The sequence below is a fragment of the Balaenoptera acutorostrata genome, chromosome 9 (assembly GCF_949987535.1).
Source record: "Balaenoptera acutorostrata chromosome 9, mBalAcu1.1, whole genome shotgun sequence".
NCBI classification, from domain to species: Eukaryota; Metazoa; Chordata; class Mammalia; order Artiodactyla; family Balaenopteridae; genus Balaenoptera; species Balaenoptera acutorostrata.
This window is the reverse complement of record NC_080072.1, coordinates 6071478-6090654: the sequence shown is the minus strand read 5'-3', so window position 1 is coordinate 6090654 and position 19177 is coordinate 6071478. Positions and strand designations below refer to the sequence as shown.

General features: G+C 40.3%; 1 protein-coding gene, 1 non-coding gene and 1 pseudogene across 2 annotated transcripts in view; 1 reads left to right on the top strand and 2 right to left on the bottom strand.

Moving 5' to 3' along the window:
• TOP6BL (TOP6B like initiator of meiotic double strand breaks) overlaps positions 1-19177 on the top strand; it is a 96135-nt gene that overhangs the window by 76131 nt on the left and 827 nt on the right. Inside the window, exons 14-15 of the mRNA XM_007171044.2 lie at positions 2072-2170; positions 16016-16091. Of these exons, the coding sequence (XP_007171106.2) occupies positions 2072-2170; positions 16016-16091 (175 nt within the window). The remainder of the gene's footprint in view (positions 1-2071; positions 2171-16015; positions 16092-19177) is intronic.
• On the bottom strand, positions 5805-5877 carry TRNAR-CCU (transfer RNA arginine (anticodon CCU)). Its single transcript has one exon. It is a non-coding gene; the product is annotated as a tRNA-Arg (tRNA).
• LOC130708865 (histone H3-like centromeric protein A) lies at positions 7252-7669 on the bottom strand (annotated as a pseudogene).

The window sequence follows — 19177 nt, the reverse complement described above, 5'->3', positions numbered from 1 at the left end:
AATAAATATTGGTTTTTTTCCTTCCTTCCTTCCAATGTGTGATGACCAAATTATCAGAGGGGTAACACATTCTTTCCATGTCACTTCATTTTTTTGTACTTTTTTTCTTGAAAAGATAGTGTAATATACATAAAATTTAAAATAATAACTAATAAACTTTATCACTTAATTTTTGCATATTATCTCATATACATTATACTATATAGTCATAACCAAAGTATTTTATATTCATATATAATTTGACCTTTTCCCCTGTTTCAACAGTCTTAAAATTTGTATTGGTTAACCAATATTCCACTGTATTAGTTTAATCTAATTTAATAAACCATTCCCCTAATGACAGACATTTAAGTTGTTTACATTTTTTCTGCCAACAAATAGTACTTCAGTTAATACCTATATGTGATCGCTTGCTTCTTTTGAATTATTTCCTAGAATAAATTTCTATAAATGGTAATGGGTCAAAATGTATAACACCTTTATAATCTAGTGCATCTTCTCACAGCTTCAACTTTCTGGGTCATGTGGGTAGCACAGTGAAAGTCAGCCCTAACTTTCATTCTAACTGGCTATGAGATCTTGGGTGGGTCACTTCTCCTTTGTGAATTTCAGTTGTCTCATTTATAAAATTAGTGTGTTCATCCCCAAGTTCCCCAGGGCTGCTCCTTTATAGTCAGGGGTAGCGCCACAATTTTGGGGGCCCTTGCAAAATGCAAAAAAGGGGGGAAGCAGTAAAGATAGTAAAGTATAAAGCTTTTAAATTTCTTCTGCAGTTTCATTTGACTTGTCTGGTGTTTTTTATTTGCTAGTTAATGTTCTCAGTAAAGAAAAATTAAAATTTTACATTATTTGTATAAATTTTATCATTCATTTTCATTCTGTGTGGTGCCAGTTTTAAATGCAAATATAAGAGCATTTAAGTGGTTATGTGGCATTACTGAGATTATGCAATTTATATTTCATTGCTCGAGCATGCATATGTATTTTGTTCTAAATAGAATTATGGAAAGCTGCATGAAACTGTAACTGAGCAGGACCCTATGGGGCCTTTCCTATAGGGGAAGACCCCTCCACCCATGTCCTCTGCTTTAGCTCCTCTGTGAGGTACCTAGATAACAGTATATGATGCACATTTCCTGAGTTGTTTTATATATGTTTTAAAAACCCTCACCAAATGGAGGATTCTAACTACTTGATGACCATGAGCAGTAGCCCCCAGACCTCCTGGAGCCTGAAGACTGATAATGTTACCTCCTGTGACACCACCCTGTTACCTCACCATCAACCAGTCAGAGAACTGTGCATGAGCTGATCACATAACCTGCGACTCCCTCCTTCACCTGGCCTTTAAAAATACCCCCCTGAAACCCATCAGGGAGTTCAGGTTTTTTGGAGCATTAGCTACCCTGGACTCCTTGTATGGTGCCTTACAGTAAACACTGCACTTTCCTTCATGACATACATACATACATACATACATAAATAAATAAAAATAAAATGAAATGAAATTAGTGTGTTGTATTAGGTGATTACTCTGGCCCCTTTTAACTCTAATATCCTATCAATACAATTCTATACTAAAAAGTAGAGGCTGTTACCCATTCCTTAATGGATGCAAACTAAATTACTGTTCCTTTCCTCCCTGAAAGATTTATCTGGGGAAAAGTTCCTATATCAGCCTTAGTTGTTCAGTAGAACCTCTGCTCTCTTGGAACTTGTTTTAGAGGAGAGCAGTTTATATAACCTCTTCACGAACAGATGGATCTCTGGGATATTTATCTCCTATAGAGATAGGAGAACAAAGACCTTGTTTGAAAGATCTTGCTTAGGTAACAGAAATTGGAAGATATATAGGAGCCACAACTACCTGTCTCATGTCAAGTATCCCAGACCTTCTTTCTACTTATCCTGTGTCCACAGGAACTAAGGAAGCTTCTAATACAACATGAAGGATGTCAGTGGTTTGCCTTTCTATTAGTCTCGATCTCTCCCCATATAAACTTCCTGTGGGTACTTACCCTTTGGTTGCCAGTACTGGAACTCAACATATTCTGTCTCTGGCCCATTTTAGGCAGCTGACACACAGGAATTTGGGACCAAGCTGCATAAATCATTTCATGAGATCACCCAGAACCGATTTCTTCACCACTGCTCACGTGAGGTGAAGCAGGTAAGTGTAAAGTAATAATAGGTACTTTGGTGGAAATCTTCCATATTGATGTATGAGAACCCTGAATACACAATGGGTAGGTGTAGTACTTTAGACTGCACAATCTGAGGTTAGCCTTTTAGCAAGGAAGCCTGTGGTTTAGAAAAACTTTATAGAACATAGTATTACATAGAGGTTAAGAGCATGGTTAGAGATGTCACTTGAATTCCATTTCTGCTACAAACTAGTTGCATGGTATTATTATAGAAGCTATTTATTCCAAGTCTCAGTTTCTTTATCAGTAAAATAAGAATGATGCACACCTAAAATGATCGTTGTGAGGTTTGAATAAGATAATGTAAGTAAACTGCTAAGCACATAGCTACTTTTATGAGGATGATGATATGATGGAATTCCTATGTTTAGTTTTGCCTAGTGAAAAACATACTTTTATCTATTTACCTTTTTGGATGCTGGAGATATAGAGTTGCATTAGTTGGGGTCTCTGCCCTCATGGAGGTCAGATAGCTATAGGCTCCTCTAATGAGTGAAGAGAAATCATAGCTGGGAAATTTTATGTATTTCCAGATTCTGGGTGTAGGTAGTAGTAGTGTTTCAGCTGAAGCCCACTTTTCTGGCTCTCTTGGCAACCATCAGCAGGATTGACTTTTCTGGAATTAAAGTGTAAGATGAGTAAATAAAAGAGATTAAGAGGGAAATGATTATACAGTGGCTTCTGGCCAAGATAGAGTAACAGGGACCAGATTTACCCTCCTGCCTGAAATAACCAAAAATCTGGACAATAACAAAAAAAACAACATATGAAACAATGGTTCTCAAGACATTGGGCCTCAGGCAATGGATGGGATAGTCATTCCTGAGAGATGGAAAACAACGAAGTGAGCTCTATGAATGCCCTTGCACACTGCTTAGAAAAAGTACAGAGACTGTGGAACAGGGAGAAGGAATCCAGGCAAAGCCTAGTGGTGTCCCTGAGTTGAACAGATGAAGCTAGGAATCCAGGGATGCTAAGGTAGCTTAAGCTTTCAGGGCAGAGTACCAGAGAAGAGAGAGCTGCACAGAGAGAGAATTCTGGAGATCTGCAGAGGCTCCTCTCTCTAGTATTCAGTTGAGTACTGATCAGCTCATTCATGTGAAGAAACCATCCAGGTAAAGAACTACTCAGAAGGATTAGAGGGGACAATAGGCAGAGCTTACACAGGGCTGGGAATAGTGCCTATTCCCATCAACCAGAGAGCAAAGTCTTATAATTTATGGAGCATCAGGTAAAATACTAAGAATAGCCTTGCCTCAGAAATGGAAAAAAATTACATCTACAATAAACACTCCTTGGTTCTGCCTAACAAAGCTCAAAAGCAGAAGCAAGACCTAAAAGGATCAAGTGGTTTCCAAGTAATTCAATGGCATCTCAGAACAAAGTTCAAGAATATTTATAAGAATACAAAAATATCCAGCACCCACCAAGGTAAATTCACACTGCCTTGAATCTAATAAAAAAAATAACAGACATGCTAAGAAGCAGGAAAATACAACCCACAATGAAGAGAAAACTCAGTCAATTGATCAATCAGTCAATCCAAACTGATCCAGAACTGACATGGAAGTTAAAATTAGTAGACAAAAAACAGTTATTCTTATAACCGTATTCCATATGTTCAGGAAACTAGAGGAAAGTTTGAACATATTCGTAAGAGATGTGGAAGGTATAAAAAAGACCCCAAACAAACTTTAAGGTGAAAACTAATGTCTCTGAGGTGAAAATTATACTGGTTACACCGAATAGTATCAATGGCACATTAGACACTTAAGGAAAAACACATAGCAATAGAAACTATCTGAAATTAAACACAGAGGGGGCTTCCCTGGTGGCTCAATGATTAAGAATCCACCTGCCAATGCAGGGAACACGGGTTTGATCCCTGTGTGGCCCGTGTGCCACAACTACTGCGCCTGTGCTCTAGAGCCCATGAGCCACAACTACTGAGCCTGCATGCCACAACTACTGAAGCCCACGTGCCTAGAGCCCATGTTCTGCAACAAGCGAAGCCACTGCAATGGGAAGCCCGCACACCACAACAAAGAGTAGACCCCGCTCACCACAACTTGGGAAAGCCTGCGCGCAGCAACGAAGACCCAACACAGCCAGAAATAAACAAACAAATAAATAAATAAAAATTAAACACAGGGGTTAAAATAATAATAGACTATTGAGCATCTGTGAGTTATAGGACAACTTCACGTAGGCTAATACATGTATAATTAGAGAATCTGAAGAAGCAGCAGAGGCAGAAAATATATTTGAAGAAATAATGGCTGAAATTTTTCCAAATTTGATGAAATCTATTAATCGTACAGATCCAAGAATCTCAACAAACTCCAAGCCCAAGAAGCAAAGAAAACTACACCAAGGCACATCATAATTAAATTGGTTAAAACCAGTGGTAAAAAGAAATCTTAAAAACAAACAGAGACAAAAAAAAAAACCTTTTTATATAATACAAGGAAACAAAGATAAGGATTACAGCAAGTTTCTCATCAGAAACTGTATAAGCTAGAAGAAAATGGAATAACATCTTTATAGTACTGAAAAAAACCCAAAAACCTGTCAACCTAGAATTCTTTACCCAACAAAAGTATCCTTAAAAACAAATATGAAATGAGGACTTTTTATGACATACAAGAGATGAAAGAATTCATTATCTGCAGACAAAAAATATAAATGTAAAAGAAGTTCTTCGGGCTTCCCTGGTGGCGCAGTGGTTGAGAATCTGCCTGCCGATGCAGGGGACGCGGGTTCGAGCCCTGGTCTGGGAAGATCCCACATGCCGCAGAGCAGCTGGGCCCGTGAGCCACAACTACTGAGCCTGCGCGTCTGGAGCCTGTGCTCCACAACAAGAGAGGCCGCGATAGTGAGAGGCCCGCGCACCGCAATGAAGAGTGGCCCCCGCTTGCCACAAGTAGAGAAAGCCCTCGCACAGAAACGAAAACCCAACACAGCCAAAAATAAATAAATAAATAAATAAATTAAAAAAAAAAAAAAAAAGAAGTTCTTCAAGCAGAAGGTGATACCAGATGGAAACCTGGGTCTACACAAAGGAATGAAGAGTACTTAAAGTGGTAACTATGTGGATAAATATAAAGACTTTTCTTATTATTTAAATCTCTTTAAAACATAATTAACTTTTTAAAGCAAAAACAGTAATAATGTATTTTGAGGTCTATAACCTATGTTAGAAGTAAAATGTATGACAACAATAGTGCACAGACCAGGAGGAGAGAAATGGAGATGCATAGTTGTAAGGATTTATGCTATCTGTGGAGTGGTATAATATTACTTGAATAAACTGGTAAGTTAAAGATGAAAGGAACCATCAAAATAACACATCAAGGAGTTATACCTAATAATCCAAGAAAGGAGATAAAATGGAATCGTAAAAAATATTCAACCCTCAAGAGAATGAGAAGACAAGCCACAGGCTGGGAGAAGATATTTACAAGACACCTCTGATTAAAGGACTATTATCCAAAATACACAAAGAACTCTTAAAAATCAACAACAAGAAAAAAATTTTTTTTTTTTTAATATTTATTTATTTGGTTGTGTTGGGTCTTAGCTGTGGCATGTGGGATGTAGTTCCCTGACCAGGGATCGAACCCAGGCCCGCTGCATTAGGAGTGCGGAGTCTTAGCCACTGGACCATCAGGGAAGTCCCCCAAATTTTTTTTTTATAGTCATAGATAAGCTTTATTCCAATGTCTACATAAAAATGAGTTGATGTCGAGCAGGAAAAGGTTTTTCCAAAGGGTTAAAATTTATCAAACAACAGAACTTGGTCCTTTTCCCTTTAGTTTGTCTCTCAATTCGGTTGGCTGACACATCATTATTAGTATCCACCCTCACTAATCATTTTCACCACACACAATATCTAAAAGTCTTCGGGTGGCACTTCCCATTTCTCTGGAAATCTCTTAAACTGCTTTCAGTTACAAGAGATGGGCAAGGTTTTTATCTGCTCATACTCTACTCCACTGGAGACAAAAACACATCCCTGAATTCTCTCGTTTAAATTGTGGCTGTTGGCAAAGTGTCCAAATGAAGAACTTAACGCTAACACACAAAGAACACAGTATAATCTCTGTATAATAGTAACTTCGCTTTAACTTTTTCTCATTAAAGAATTACTTTTATTATCTCTCCACAAGGAAGTTATAAAAAATACCTGTAAAAACATTGAAAAGGCTCTTAGAGTCCTGGAATGAAAAATTCTGAAGTATAAATTATGATACATCGTCTATGATTTGTAAATAAGAATAAAATAAATTCTACAAGCTAGAATTTCTGAATGATTTTGATAGGAATTTACCAGAAGGAGCCAGAACATCAAACCTTAACAATTTCCTATTTTCATTCCAATTGAGGTTTTGAAAAGCTATATAATCTGTCGACAGGCACAATCCACACAGGAACTTGCTGCTGCCACTAATGATGAAGTCAATCTGAAGGACAGAGATTTGTATGCTGGATGTGCCAGGCTCTTCCAGGCAACTGATTGAAGTGGTCGTCTCTTATTTTTTCACTTATGTTTTAAATAAAAGTAAATATACATATGGTAAAAAATTTAAATGGTACAGATCTAGAAAAGATGGTCCACATCATATGTCATCAGGGAAATGTAAATTAAAACAACAATGAGATATCACTACACACTTACCAGAAGGGCCAAAATCCAAATGCTGGCAAAGATGTGGAACAACAGGAACTATCATTTATTGCTGGTGGAAGTGATTTGGAAATGTCTTCCAAATCATCAGTCGTATGAATAATTTGCAAAGTGAAGTCAAACTTGCAGTCTCCTCATCTGAAAATTATTCTCAGGACTTTCGGAATGTGTTGACTCTGTCATATATTACCTCTGTTACAGAGGAAAGCCATGCAGTCTTCTTCTTAAAAAAAACTAATTACAAAAGCAACACGCACACTGTGCTCAGAGACAGCAAGTCCAGGCAGCACGTTGTACAGGATCTGGTCCTGGTTACGGGCAGATTCCCGGGTATCATCCAGAGTCATGGGCGGCAGGAGCTCAGCCGAGCCCTTCCTGAATGCCTCGGATCCTCCTGGCCAGCGGCACATCCTTTGGGAAGAGAAGGACGCGGCTGGCATGTAAGGAGAGGAGATGGGCATCCTCAAAGAGATGAACTAGAAACGCTTCTGCTGCCTCTTGTAGGGCCAGCATGGCCTGAGCTTGCCAATTGAAGTCCACACCACGAGTGAATTTAACACATATTTCTCTTGCCAGGTGGCAGAAGGGGGTTCTTCCTTAACAACAGATGTGTGCTCTTCTCAAGAGTTCGGATCTCCTTCAGAACCCAATGTCTCCGGCGAGCAAGTTGACGGGAGGAAGTGCCTAAGTATGGGCCCGGCCAGGCGGCAGCGGGAGCCGGGCTCGCGGTGCGCCTCCTTGGGGCTTCGGGCTTACAGATCTGTCAGCGCGGGCCCATGGCAGGCGCTCAGGGTTGTGGACCCGCGGCTCCTTCTCGGCCTTCCGGGTCCAGAGGCAGAGGCTGGCGTCCAGGTGAGGGCCAGCAGCGCCCTGGCCGCGTGCCCCGGCTGGGTGGCGTTCAAATTGCCCGCTCCGCCATGGATTCACTCAACAAAAATTTTTAAATGGGTCAAAGACCTTAACAGATACCTCACGAAAAATGGCATCAGATAGCAAATAAGCACATGAAAAGATGGTCCACATCATATGTCATCAGGGAAATGTAAATTAAGACAACAATGAGATATCACTATACACTTACCAGAAGGGCCAAAATCCAAATGCTGGCAAAGATGTGGAACAACAGGAACTATCATTTATTGCTGGTGGGCATGCAAAATAGTACAGCTACTTTGGAAGACAGTTTGGCAGTTTTGTATAAAACTAAACATACTCTTACCATGTGATCCAGTAATCATGCTTCTTGGTATTTACCCAAAGGAGTTACAACTTATGTCCACACAAAAACTTGTACACAGATGTTTACAGCAGCCTTCTTCATAATTGCCAAAACTTGGAAGCAACCAAGATATCCATCAGTAGGTGAATGGATAAATAAACTGTGGTACATGCAGACAATGGAATATTATTCAGTGCTGAAAAAGAAATGAACTATCATGCCATGAAAAGATATGAGGAAACTTAAATGCATATAAGTAAGTAAAAGGAAGCCAACCTGAAAAGGCAACATACTATATGATTCCAAATACAGTGCATGATATTCTGAAAAAGGCAAAACTCTGTGGAGACAGTAAAAAAAAAATCAGTGGTTGTCAGGGGTTAGGAGGAAAGGAGGAATGAATAGGGGGAGAACAGAGGACTTTTAGGGCAGTGAAATTATTCCATATGATAGTATAATGGTAGATATGTGTCATTATACATCTGTTTGAACCCACAAAATATACACCAGGAGTGAACCCTAACATAAACTATGAAATTTGGATGATAATGATATGTCAGTGTAGGTTCATCAATTGTAACAAATGTACCATTCCAGTGGGGGATGTTGATAATGGGAGAGGCATCAGTGGGGACAGAGGGAATATGGGAAATCTCTCTATCTTCTGCTCAATTTTGCTATGAACTTAAAACTGCTCTAGAAAATAATCTATCAAAAAATACTCAATCTAAAAGAAGAAGAAGATGAAAAAGAAAAGGGAACAAAGAACAGATGAGACAAATAGAAAACAATTAGTAAGATGATATATTTAAACCCAGCCATATCAATTATCGTATTAAATATAGTCTAAACAACCCAATTAAAAGGCAGAGATTGTTAGATTGAATAAAAAGCCAACTATATGCTGCCTACAAGAATCCCACTTTAAATATAAAGACAGAAATGGATTAAAAGTAAAAGAATAGAAAAAAGATATACCATGCTTACACTAATAAAAAGAGAGCTGGAGAGGGTATAGTATCAGACAAAGTAGAATTCAGAGCAAAGAATATTACTAGGGATAAAGAGGGTTACTTCATAATGATGAATATAATACAGTGAGTACAATGAACACAATAGCTCTAAACATTCATAAAACTTTTTAGAGAGTTTTTAAATGCATGAAGCAAAATTAATAGAACTCTAAGGAGAAATAAAGTCCACAATTATATTGGGAGATCGCGACATACCTCTCTCAGTAATTTGTAGAACAAGTAGACAGAAAAATCAGTAAGTTTGGGGACTTCCCTGGTGGCGCAGTGGTTAAGAATCCACCTGCCGATGCAGGGGACACGGGTTTGATCCCTGGTCCCGGAAGATCCCCCATGCTGTGGGGCAACTAAGCCCGTGCACCACAACTACTGAGCCTGCGCGCTAGAGCCCGCAAGCCACAACTACTGAGCTCACATGCTGCAGCTTCTGAAGCCCGCGCACCCAGAGCTCTTGCTCTGCAACAAGAGAAGCCACCACAATTAGAAGCCCGCGCACCACAATAAAGAGTAGCCCCGCCTCACCACAACTAGAGAAAAAGCCCGTGTGCAGCAACGAAGACCCAACGCAGCCAAAAAAAAAAAAAAAATTAGTAAGTTTGTAGAAGTCTCAAATAACACTATGAATTAACTTTACCTAACTGATATTTATAAAATACTCTGCCCAACCACAGTAGACTATACATTATTTTTAAGTATGCAAGGGACATATAGCAAGATAGACTATATTCTGAGCCATTAAATACATCTCAATAAATTTTAAAGGATCTGAGTCATATAAAGTATGTTTTTGACCACCATAGAATTATTATATTTTATTATAATAAAATCAATAAGAAAAAGATATCTGGAAAACTCCAAATATTTGGAAACTAGATGACACACTTATAAACAACCCATGGGTCAAACACAAAATCAAAAGAGAAAGTAGAAAATATTTTAACTTAATTAAAATGGAAGTACATGTTATCAAAATTTGTGAGACATAGCTAGTGCAGTACTTAGAGAGGAAAATACCTGTGTTAGAAAAGAAAAAGGTCTCGGGACTTCCCTGGCGGTTCAATGGTTAAGACTCTGTGTTTCCACTGCAGGGGGCAGGGGTTTGATCCCTGATTGGGGAACTAAGGTCCCACATGCCATGTGGTGTGGCCAAAAAGAAAAAGATAAAGAAAAAGGTCTTAAATCAATGACCTCAGCTTCCAACTTCAACTAGAATAAGAAGAGCAAATTAAACATAAACAGAAGTATGAAATAATAAAGATCAGAGTGGAAGTCAGTAAAATAGAAAGACAATAGAGAAAAAAAATCAATGAAACGTAAAGGTGGTTCACTGAGAAAGAAGATTAATAAGAGAAGACACAAATTGCCACTAATATCAGAAATTAGAGAGGTGGCATCAGATATTAAAAGGATTATCAGGGAATATTATGAACACTGCACTAAATTTGACAATTTAGATTAAATGGAAAATTCCTTGAAAGACATAAATTACCAAAGTTCACTCAAGAAGAAATAGCTCCATATACCTGGTAGTTTTATACTATTAAGGAAGTTGAACTTTTAGTTAAAAATTTTACCGTCATGTTCAGATTATTTTAAAACTCTCAAACCTCAATAATAAGAAAACAAACAACCCAATTTTTTTAATTGGCAAAAGATTTGAACACACATTTTACAAAAGAAGATATACAAACAGCAAATAAACATACAAAAATATGGGGACTTCCCTGGTGGCGCAGTGGTTAAGAATCACCTGCCAATGCAGGGGACATGGGTTTGAGCCCCGGTCCCAGAATATCCCACATGCCGTGGAGCAACTAAGCCCGCGTGCCACAACTATTGAAGTCCGTGCGCCTAGAGCCCGTGCTCTGCAACAAGAGAAGCCACCGCAATGAGAAGCCTGCGAACCACAACGAAGAGTAGCCCCCGCTCACTGCAACTAGAGAAAGCCCACGCGCAGCAAGGAAGACCCAATGCAGCCAAAAAAATAAATAAAATTAATTAATTAATTAATTTTAAAAAACATACAAAAATATGCTCAACATTATTAGTCATTAGGGAAGTGCAAATCAAAACCACAATGAAATAATATTTCACGCCTACTTGGAATAAAAAGACTGACCATACCAGGTGTTGGCAAGGATGTGCAGGAACTGGAACTCTTATACCCTATTTGTAGGAATAAAAAATGATACAACCACTTTGGAGAACAGTTTTGCAGTTTCTTAAAAAGTTAAATATACACCTATCTCACGACCTAGCCATTCTACTTCTAGGTATTTACCCAAGAGAAATGAAAGCATATACCACACAAAAATGTATACACCAATGTTCATGGCACGTCTACCATATTTGTAACAGCCAAAAACTGGAAACAACCCAGTGTCAACAGGTAAATGAATAAACACACTGTGGCATATCCATTCAGTGGAATACTACTCAGCAATAAAAGGAGTGAACTGTTGATACACACAGTAGGATGGATGAATCTCTAAATAATCATGCTGAATGAAAAAACGTGGAAATACAAGAGTACATACTGCTTGACTGAATTTATAACAATTCTATAAAATGACAATTACTCTGTAGTTACAGATCAGTGGTTGCTTGAAGACGGGAGACATAGGAGTTGGAGGGAGTGGAGGAGTAATGAAGGGCAAAAGAAACTTTTGAGGATGATGGATATGCTGGTTATCTTGATGGTTTCACAAGTATGTACATTTGCCAAAACTTACCAAATTGTACATTTTATAAAGATGCAATTCATTATATGTATGCAAGTTACATCTCAATAAAGTTGCTATAAAAATTACAGACACTGTTTCTGAGAGACACCTCTTCTGCCTCTTTCCTACTTTTGTTTGCCTGATCAGATGGGGAGGTTTGGGTACCTAGTCACCCAAGGATCACAGCATCTCACGGATTTGCCCACTCTCCTCTGCTTTGTAGCAGTGAAGCCCCTATAAATACTCCCTTCACTGCACTGTTTTTTTCATGGCTGCATGTACCTTCTAGGAAGCACCTTCCTAGGAATGCATCTGCCGTTCCTTTCAACTGGCTCACTGCAAACTCTCTTGCTGGTTTCCCTTCAGCTTGGTAAGCTGCTGCCCACAACTTGAGCGAATAGGTAAAAGCTAATACCCATTGTATCAGTTACCCGTGGATGTTGTAACAAATTACCACAAATTTGGTAGCTTAAAAACAAAAGAAATTCATTATCTCAGAGTTCTGGAGTCCAGAAGTCTGAAATCAAGGTGTTGGCAGGGTCACACTCCCTCCAAAGGCTCTAGAGGAGAATCCTTCCTTACCCCTTCCAGCTCTGGTGGCCCCAGATGTTCCTTGACTTGTGGCCACATGACTCCAGTCTCTGCCTCCATCTTCACATGGCCATTCCCCTTTGTCTCTCAAGTCTCCCTCTGCCTTTCTCTTACAAGGACACCTGTCATTGGATTTAGGGCCCTCTCTAAATCCACAATGATCTTATCTTGAGATCCTTAATTACATCTGCAAAGACCCTTTGCACATTCACAGGTACTAGTGGTTAAGACTTGGACATATCTTTTGGGGGGCTACTATTCAATTCACTACAGCCATCTATATCTTCAAATTTCTAGGGATAGGTCAAGGGTAAGGCATGTGGCATTATCATAGGACCTGAGATATATGGGCAGGATCTACGAGTGTTTCAGCCTGTGAAGTCCTTTTGCTTGGGCCTCTCTGATATCCCAGTGAGATCTGAAAAGGAAATGATCTGACCTCCTTTGCCCCACTGTATTGCTATAGTGATGGCCCGTAGCCTCAGGGCCATTCACAGCCCAGTAAATTTGGCAGATGGCTGGCTAGTCTTACGCAGTAGTCATAGGGCTTGGAAGGAAGGAACATTTATTGAATCCCTAATATGTGCCAAGATTTCCACTTTAATCTCTACAAAAATCCTATGAGGTAGGTTGTAGATTTCCCATTTTATAGATGAAGAAACTGGTTAGAGAACTTCTCTAATTTGCCCAGGATCACACAGTCAGTAAATGGCAAGGCTAGGATTTATAATGAGGTCTCCTGGATCTGAAGCCTAGTAACATTTTTGCCATATAGGACTGGATCACAAGCCCAGGGAAGATGAGTGACCAAACCCATACTTCTCTACTCAAGATCATTACCGTTTCCCTCAGATAATGGCCATTTAGTGATTAGTAACTCGTTAGTGGCACACGACTGGCACCCAGTGGCTATAGCTAAAAACTACAAGATTAATGATGATAGGTCCAATTCTTTTACCTCTGCACCAGTCCCTCAGTTTCCATTTCTAAACAGGTAAAGTAGAATAGTTGACCTCGAGTAATATTGAATAAAACCATCTATGGCTATTATATAGTTTATGGAGAAATGAAAGAAATGAGAGAATATTTAGTGTCTTATAGAATATATTCATGGAAAGGTCGTGCCAGGAGTGGAGATTTTAAGCCTTGGTGTTGGAACAGAGGACAGTGGGCCATGAAGGCAAGATAGTAATCCTGGACTTACTGTCACATTTGAGTGTAGGGACTAAAAACTTAAACCCAGAGTAAGCAGGAGCAGTAGCATGGAGGCAGCTTCTTAAGGAAAGGTATTGTTTCGCAGGTGGTAGACCAGAATTAAATGTCTCATTGAGTGTTAAACTCAAGGAGGTCTATCCTGAGGATAGGGCTGTCTCATCTGGGGGACCTGATGAGAATGGAAGGTGTGCAAGGCTCTCCTAGGACTCAGAGATTTATATCTGAATGTAGGTATTTCCTTGGGTAAATGTTTATTTATTTATTTATTTTTTTAAGTTATACAATTTTTATTTATTTATTTATTTATGGCTGTGTTGGGTCTTCGTTTCTGTGCGAGGGCTTTCTCTAGTTGCGGCAAGTGGGGGCCACTCTTCATCGCGGTGCGCGGGCCTTTCATTATTGCGGCCTCTCTTGTTGCGGAGCACAGGCTCCAGACGCGCAGGCTCAGTAATTGTGGCTCACGGGCCTAGTTGCTCCGCGGCATGTGGGATCTTCCCAGACCAGGGCTCGAACCCGTGTGCCCTGCATTGGCAGGCAGATTCTCAACCACTGCGCCACCAGGGAAGCCCGGGTAAATGTTTATTACATGAGATTTCTAGGCTGGAGTGAAGTAAAAGAATAAGCTTTTTCTCAAAGAAGAAAAAAGACGTTTGGAAATTTTCCTAATACTGTTTCTTTTTTCACACCTTTAGGGCCATCTTTACCTCTTCTGTGTTTCTTGGAATATAATTACTTAGAAACTGAAACTTGCCTTGGTAAACAACATATGATAGAATACATTTTTTATTGAGTTATAATTCACATACCATAAAATTTACCACTGTAAATTTACAATTCAGTGGTTTTAAGTATATTCACTGTGGTTTGCAACCATCACCAGTAAATTCCAGAACATCTCCATCACGCCAAAGAAAAAAACCTTGTACCTAATTTGCAGTCAGTCCCAATTCTCCTATCTCCTGTCCCCTGGCAACCACTAATTTACTTTTCCTCTCAGTGGATTTGCCTATACTGGATATTTCATATAAATGGAATCATACAGTAAGTGGATTTTTGTGTCTGGCTTCTTTCACTTAGCATGTTTTCAAGGTTCATCCATGTTGTAACAGGTAACAGTACATTCCTTTTTATGGTTGAGTAATAGTCCATTGTATGGATATATACCACATTTTTTAATCCATCCATCAGGTGATAGACATGTTATTTCCACTTTTTGGCTCTTATGAATAATGCTGATGTAAACATTTTGTGTGTGTGGACATATGTTTGTAATTCTCTTTGGTGTATAGCTAGGGGCAGAATTGCTGGGTCATATGGTAACTCAAACTGTTTTCCAAACTGGCTGCATTATTTTACTTTCCCACCGGCACTGTGTAATGGTTCCAATTTTTCCACATCCCCATCCACAGCTGTTATTATCTATTATTATTACTACCATCCCAGTGGGTATAAAGTGGTACCTCATAGTGGCTTTGATTTGCATATCCCTAATGAATAATGATGTTGAGCATCTTTTCATGTGCTTATTGGCCATTTATATCTCTTCTTTGGAGAAATGTCTATTCAAATTCTTTGTCAAACCCATTTTTTTATTGGGTTGTTATTTTAAAGTTGAACTATGAGTTCTTTATTCTGGATACAAGTCCCTTATAAGATATGATTTCCAAATATTTTCTCCCATTCTTGTGGGTTGACTTTTCACTTTCATTTAAGTGTCCCTTGAAGCACAAAAGTTTGTAATTTTGATGAACAGGATATCTATTTTTATATACTTGTATTGAAAAACAAGGAGCTGGGAGGATTGGGTTCTGACCTTTGTTTCTCTGTCCAAATTGAACCAAATAGCAGGGCTTTGAAAGGCTACACAAGACTACAAAATGTGCCCTGTGGCTTCCCATGTTTGACCTCAGTCAATCATTTGTTGAGCAGTTACCCTGTGCAAGGCACTATGCTAGCTGTAAAAGAGATACAGGCATGATGAACCTTACAAGGAATTTAAGATGTAGAAAATGGACATAAATACATAAATTGATGAAAAGGGGCATGCAACGCATACTTAAGAGCCCAAGGAATGGAGCAGACAGTACATGAGTGACCGGAGTTCAGAAAAGCTAGGAAATGCCCGGAATGGCTGGAGTGAACTGCAAAGGCTCCAAAAGAAGAAGGAAGTCTTGAAAATTGGGGGCTGGGCAGGGGGGTTCACATGAGCCAGGAGGAAGTAAGAGGGGGTTCCAGGTGAAGGAGGAAAGCCCTGTGAAGTCAACAAAGCCACCAGGCACGTGATCTCACTGGGGCTTGTTCATGCTTCTGCAAAACTCACTTAGGACTTCTAATTTTTTAAGCAGCTGCTCCCAGAGAAAAACAATGCAGAGCAGAGCACAGAGGATGCACATGAGAACAGCAGCCTGGAGCTCCTTGCAGGTAAGGCTTCAGCTTTTCAGGTGAGCCCTGGATCAAAGCTGGGAAGTAAAAGATGTGACTTCAAACTTTCAGACAGCACCTTACACCACAGCAATGTTCTTCTGGGATTTGGTTGGCTCCCACCACCACTCTGGGTATTCTGGGGCAGCAGGAGGCATTCCCTTACAAAAGCTGGTACGATAGGACTAGAAATTTCTCACAGTTTGTGCAGTTAGATAGCTGCACATGATGGGGCAGGGCCCTGAATTCAGTTGGTTCCTTCAATGTTTTCATCATTATAGTGTTGCTACTGTGGCTGTCCTTGGTTTTGGTTACTACTGTGTTTGGGGCTCCGGAGTCTGCTCCTGGATGCAGACACCACCTCAACCTTGATAAATGTTATGGGGAGGTGCCAGTGTGTGTAATGTGATGGTGATTATATTGTCTTTTCCCCTCCCTCCAACACTTAAACAGCCTTCAGGGCCTGCAGGAGCAGGTGTGTATGTCTGAAAATAATGATAGCCACTGGTGCTTGAACTGGTATGGTGCAGGTGCCAGGCACTAGTCGAGATCTGAAAGTGTATTAACGCTCTTAATTCTCAAAACAATACTATGGTACTATTATTATCCTCATTTTACAGATGAGGAAACGGAGGCCCAGAGATGTCAATAAACTTACCTGAGGTCACAATGCTAGTAAACGACAGAGCCAGAATTCAAACCCAGGCAGTCCGGCTCTGGTCTATCTCTAACAGAGCCAGGCTGGTGGGGATGCACTGTCGGACCAAACAATGCCTGGGCTTGAGGGAATTGGGGGACTGCTTTCAGCACTGTGCTTTGTTGGTAAAATTCCTCGTTCCAGGGTAACAGCTACAACATACTGCATGGTGCCTGTGCTTAGGCCTAAGATGTGTTTCTGAATCATTCTGTCATTTAAACTGTATTTTAAATGTTGTGGGGGCTGTTCCTCCTGAAAAGAACCCTGCAGTGAAGGCTGGTACAAAGCCAAGAATCTATAATTTAGATTCGGAGATTTAGAAGAACGGAAGCGTATCATATAGCACAATTCAGTATTCACCACATACGATTCAGTATTTATGTAGTGAAAAGACAAAAGAATAAGTACTTTCCTTAGAAGAAAAAAATTAACATTTAATTCAGCACCTTCTGTGGACCCAGGGAGATGCTAGGCTCTTCCAGTGATCACTTTCACAGTGACCCTTTGGGGTGGGTAGCATTGGCCCCCTCTCACAAGAGACAACCCAGGTTCAGAGATTGGGTAGAGCACGTAGCAGGAGGAGGATCTGAACTCCTGCTGCCTCTAAAGCCCATGCTTTTTCTACAATGCAACATAAGCCTTAAAATCTAGGTGTTTATGATCTGGTGGACCGCCCCCTAGAAGAGTGTTTGAGCTGCTCTGCCTTACAGAGCTGCAACTTTAGTTGCCATCAGTCCTATGTTCCACATGGGCAGCTACACTGAAGAAAATCACTAAGTGTGTGATGCCACTGTACACCTGTGGTCCATTCCCTGAGGAGCCTTCAGTTTGTCAATTCTTTCCATTGTCTTCCTGGTCTTCTCCTCAGTGGCCACTCCATTCTTTTAAAAAACTACCAAGCCTCGTCCTCCTGATTTAGCCTCCTACTTCACTTACTAATCTCTTTTTTCAGTAAACTCAACCAGTTTGTACTCCCCCCACTGCCAGAACCTTATCAGCATAGGGACTCACCCGCTCCAGGCTCAGGGGTGGCATTATCCTTACTGCTTTCTTGGTAGCACATTATCATTTCTGCACCTTCAACTTCTTTTCTGAGTTCCTTTCCCTCAGGAGGTCCATCTTCAAAAGGATATCTCCCATGATCTTGAACTTCTCCCACCTATCTCTCTCCATCATATCTCAATCAAGGTTCTCAAAAAAGCAAGCTACACTGTTTCCCTCTTTCTTTCATTCTCTCCCTAACCCAGGGCACTTGCTTTCTCTGTGGCCTCTGAACTGCAAAGTCTCTTGTTTGGGAAGGCCTCTTAATTACCAAATTGATGATTGTGCATTTATCTTTATCACACCTGGACTATTTGCAGAGCTTGGCCCTGTGAGACTGTGACTCACCAGGTTATCCCCCCATCTCTTATCTTCTCTCTTCGACTAGCTTCCTCTGGCCACCCCCAAACAGTGCTCATACTGCACTCCCTCCCTAGCTGCTCTCTCCCATCCCAGGCGTTGACCCCTGCCTCTGGGCAGAAGACTCCTCAGCTGGTATGACCATTCCAGGTCTCTCCTGAGTGTTAGGTGGGAGATATATCTGCTCACTAGGCTGCTCCATATGGCGGTCCCACTGGTACCTTAATTTCCTTTCTCCTGATATCTTGCCCTCTGCACACACACCCAAGATCAGCTCTTCTTTCTTCAGTCTCTGTCGTGATTAATAGCACAACCTATCCAGTTTTTCACATCTGAAACCTGAGATTCGTTTGAGATGCCCCCCATTCTAATGTTTCATATCCAGTCTACCACCAAGGCTTGTCGATTTGGCCTTATGAATACTTCTGACTCCTCCATCCCTGCTGCCTTCACTTCTGGGCTCTTGAGGTCTTCCCTCTTCTAAGTTGACTCTAAGCCAAACCTTTGACGAATGATTGTTCTGAAATACAAAATGAACAATATATCTCCAGTGTTTAAAAACTCTTCACTGCCTTCCTATTTCCTACAGATAAAAATCCATTTCTTAGCCTTCTCTGATTCCCACTAACCCATTCTGATTCATCTCCTTGGGCCCCCACATTGCATTTTGTGTGGGATACTGTTTAATGCCTTTGGGTGTTTGCTTAACCCTTTCAGCCTGTTAATCCTTTCCTCTGCCTTGTCAGTCCGGTGTATTACTCTTCATCCTTCAAAACCCATCTCAGACATCTCAAGGAAACCATTTTTCACTTACAGAGATGGTTAACAGCTTCTTTGTTTTACCCCTGGACTTTGTACACACTTCTGCATCGTTCCTAGAATCTGTGAGCTTCACCCAGAGAAAAGCTCATTGATCTACATTCCCAGGACGTGCTCAGGAAGAACCTATAGATCCAAACTTACTTTAAGTTTGCACTGCTTAATGCAG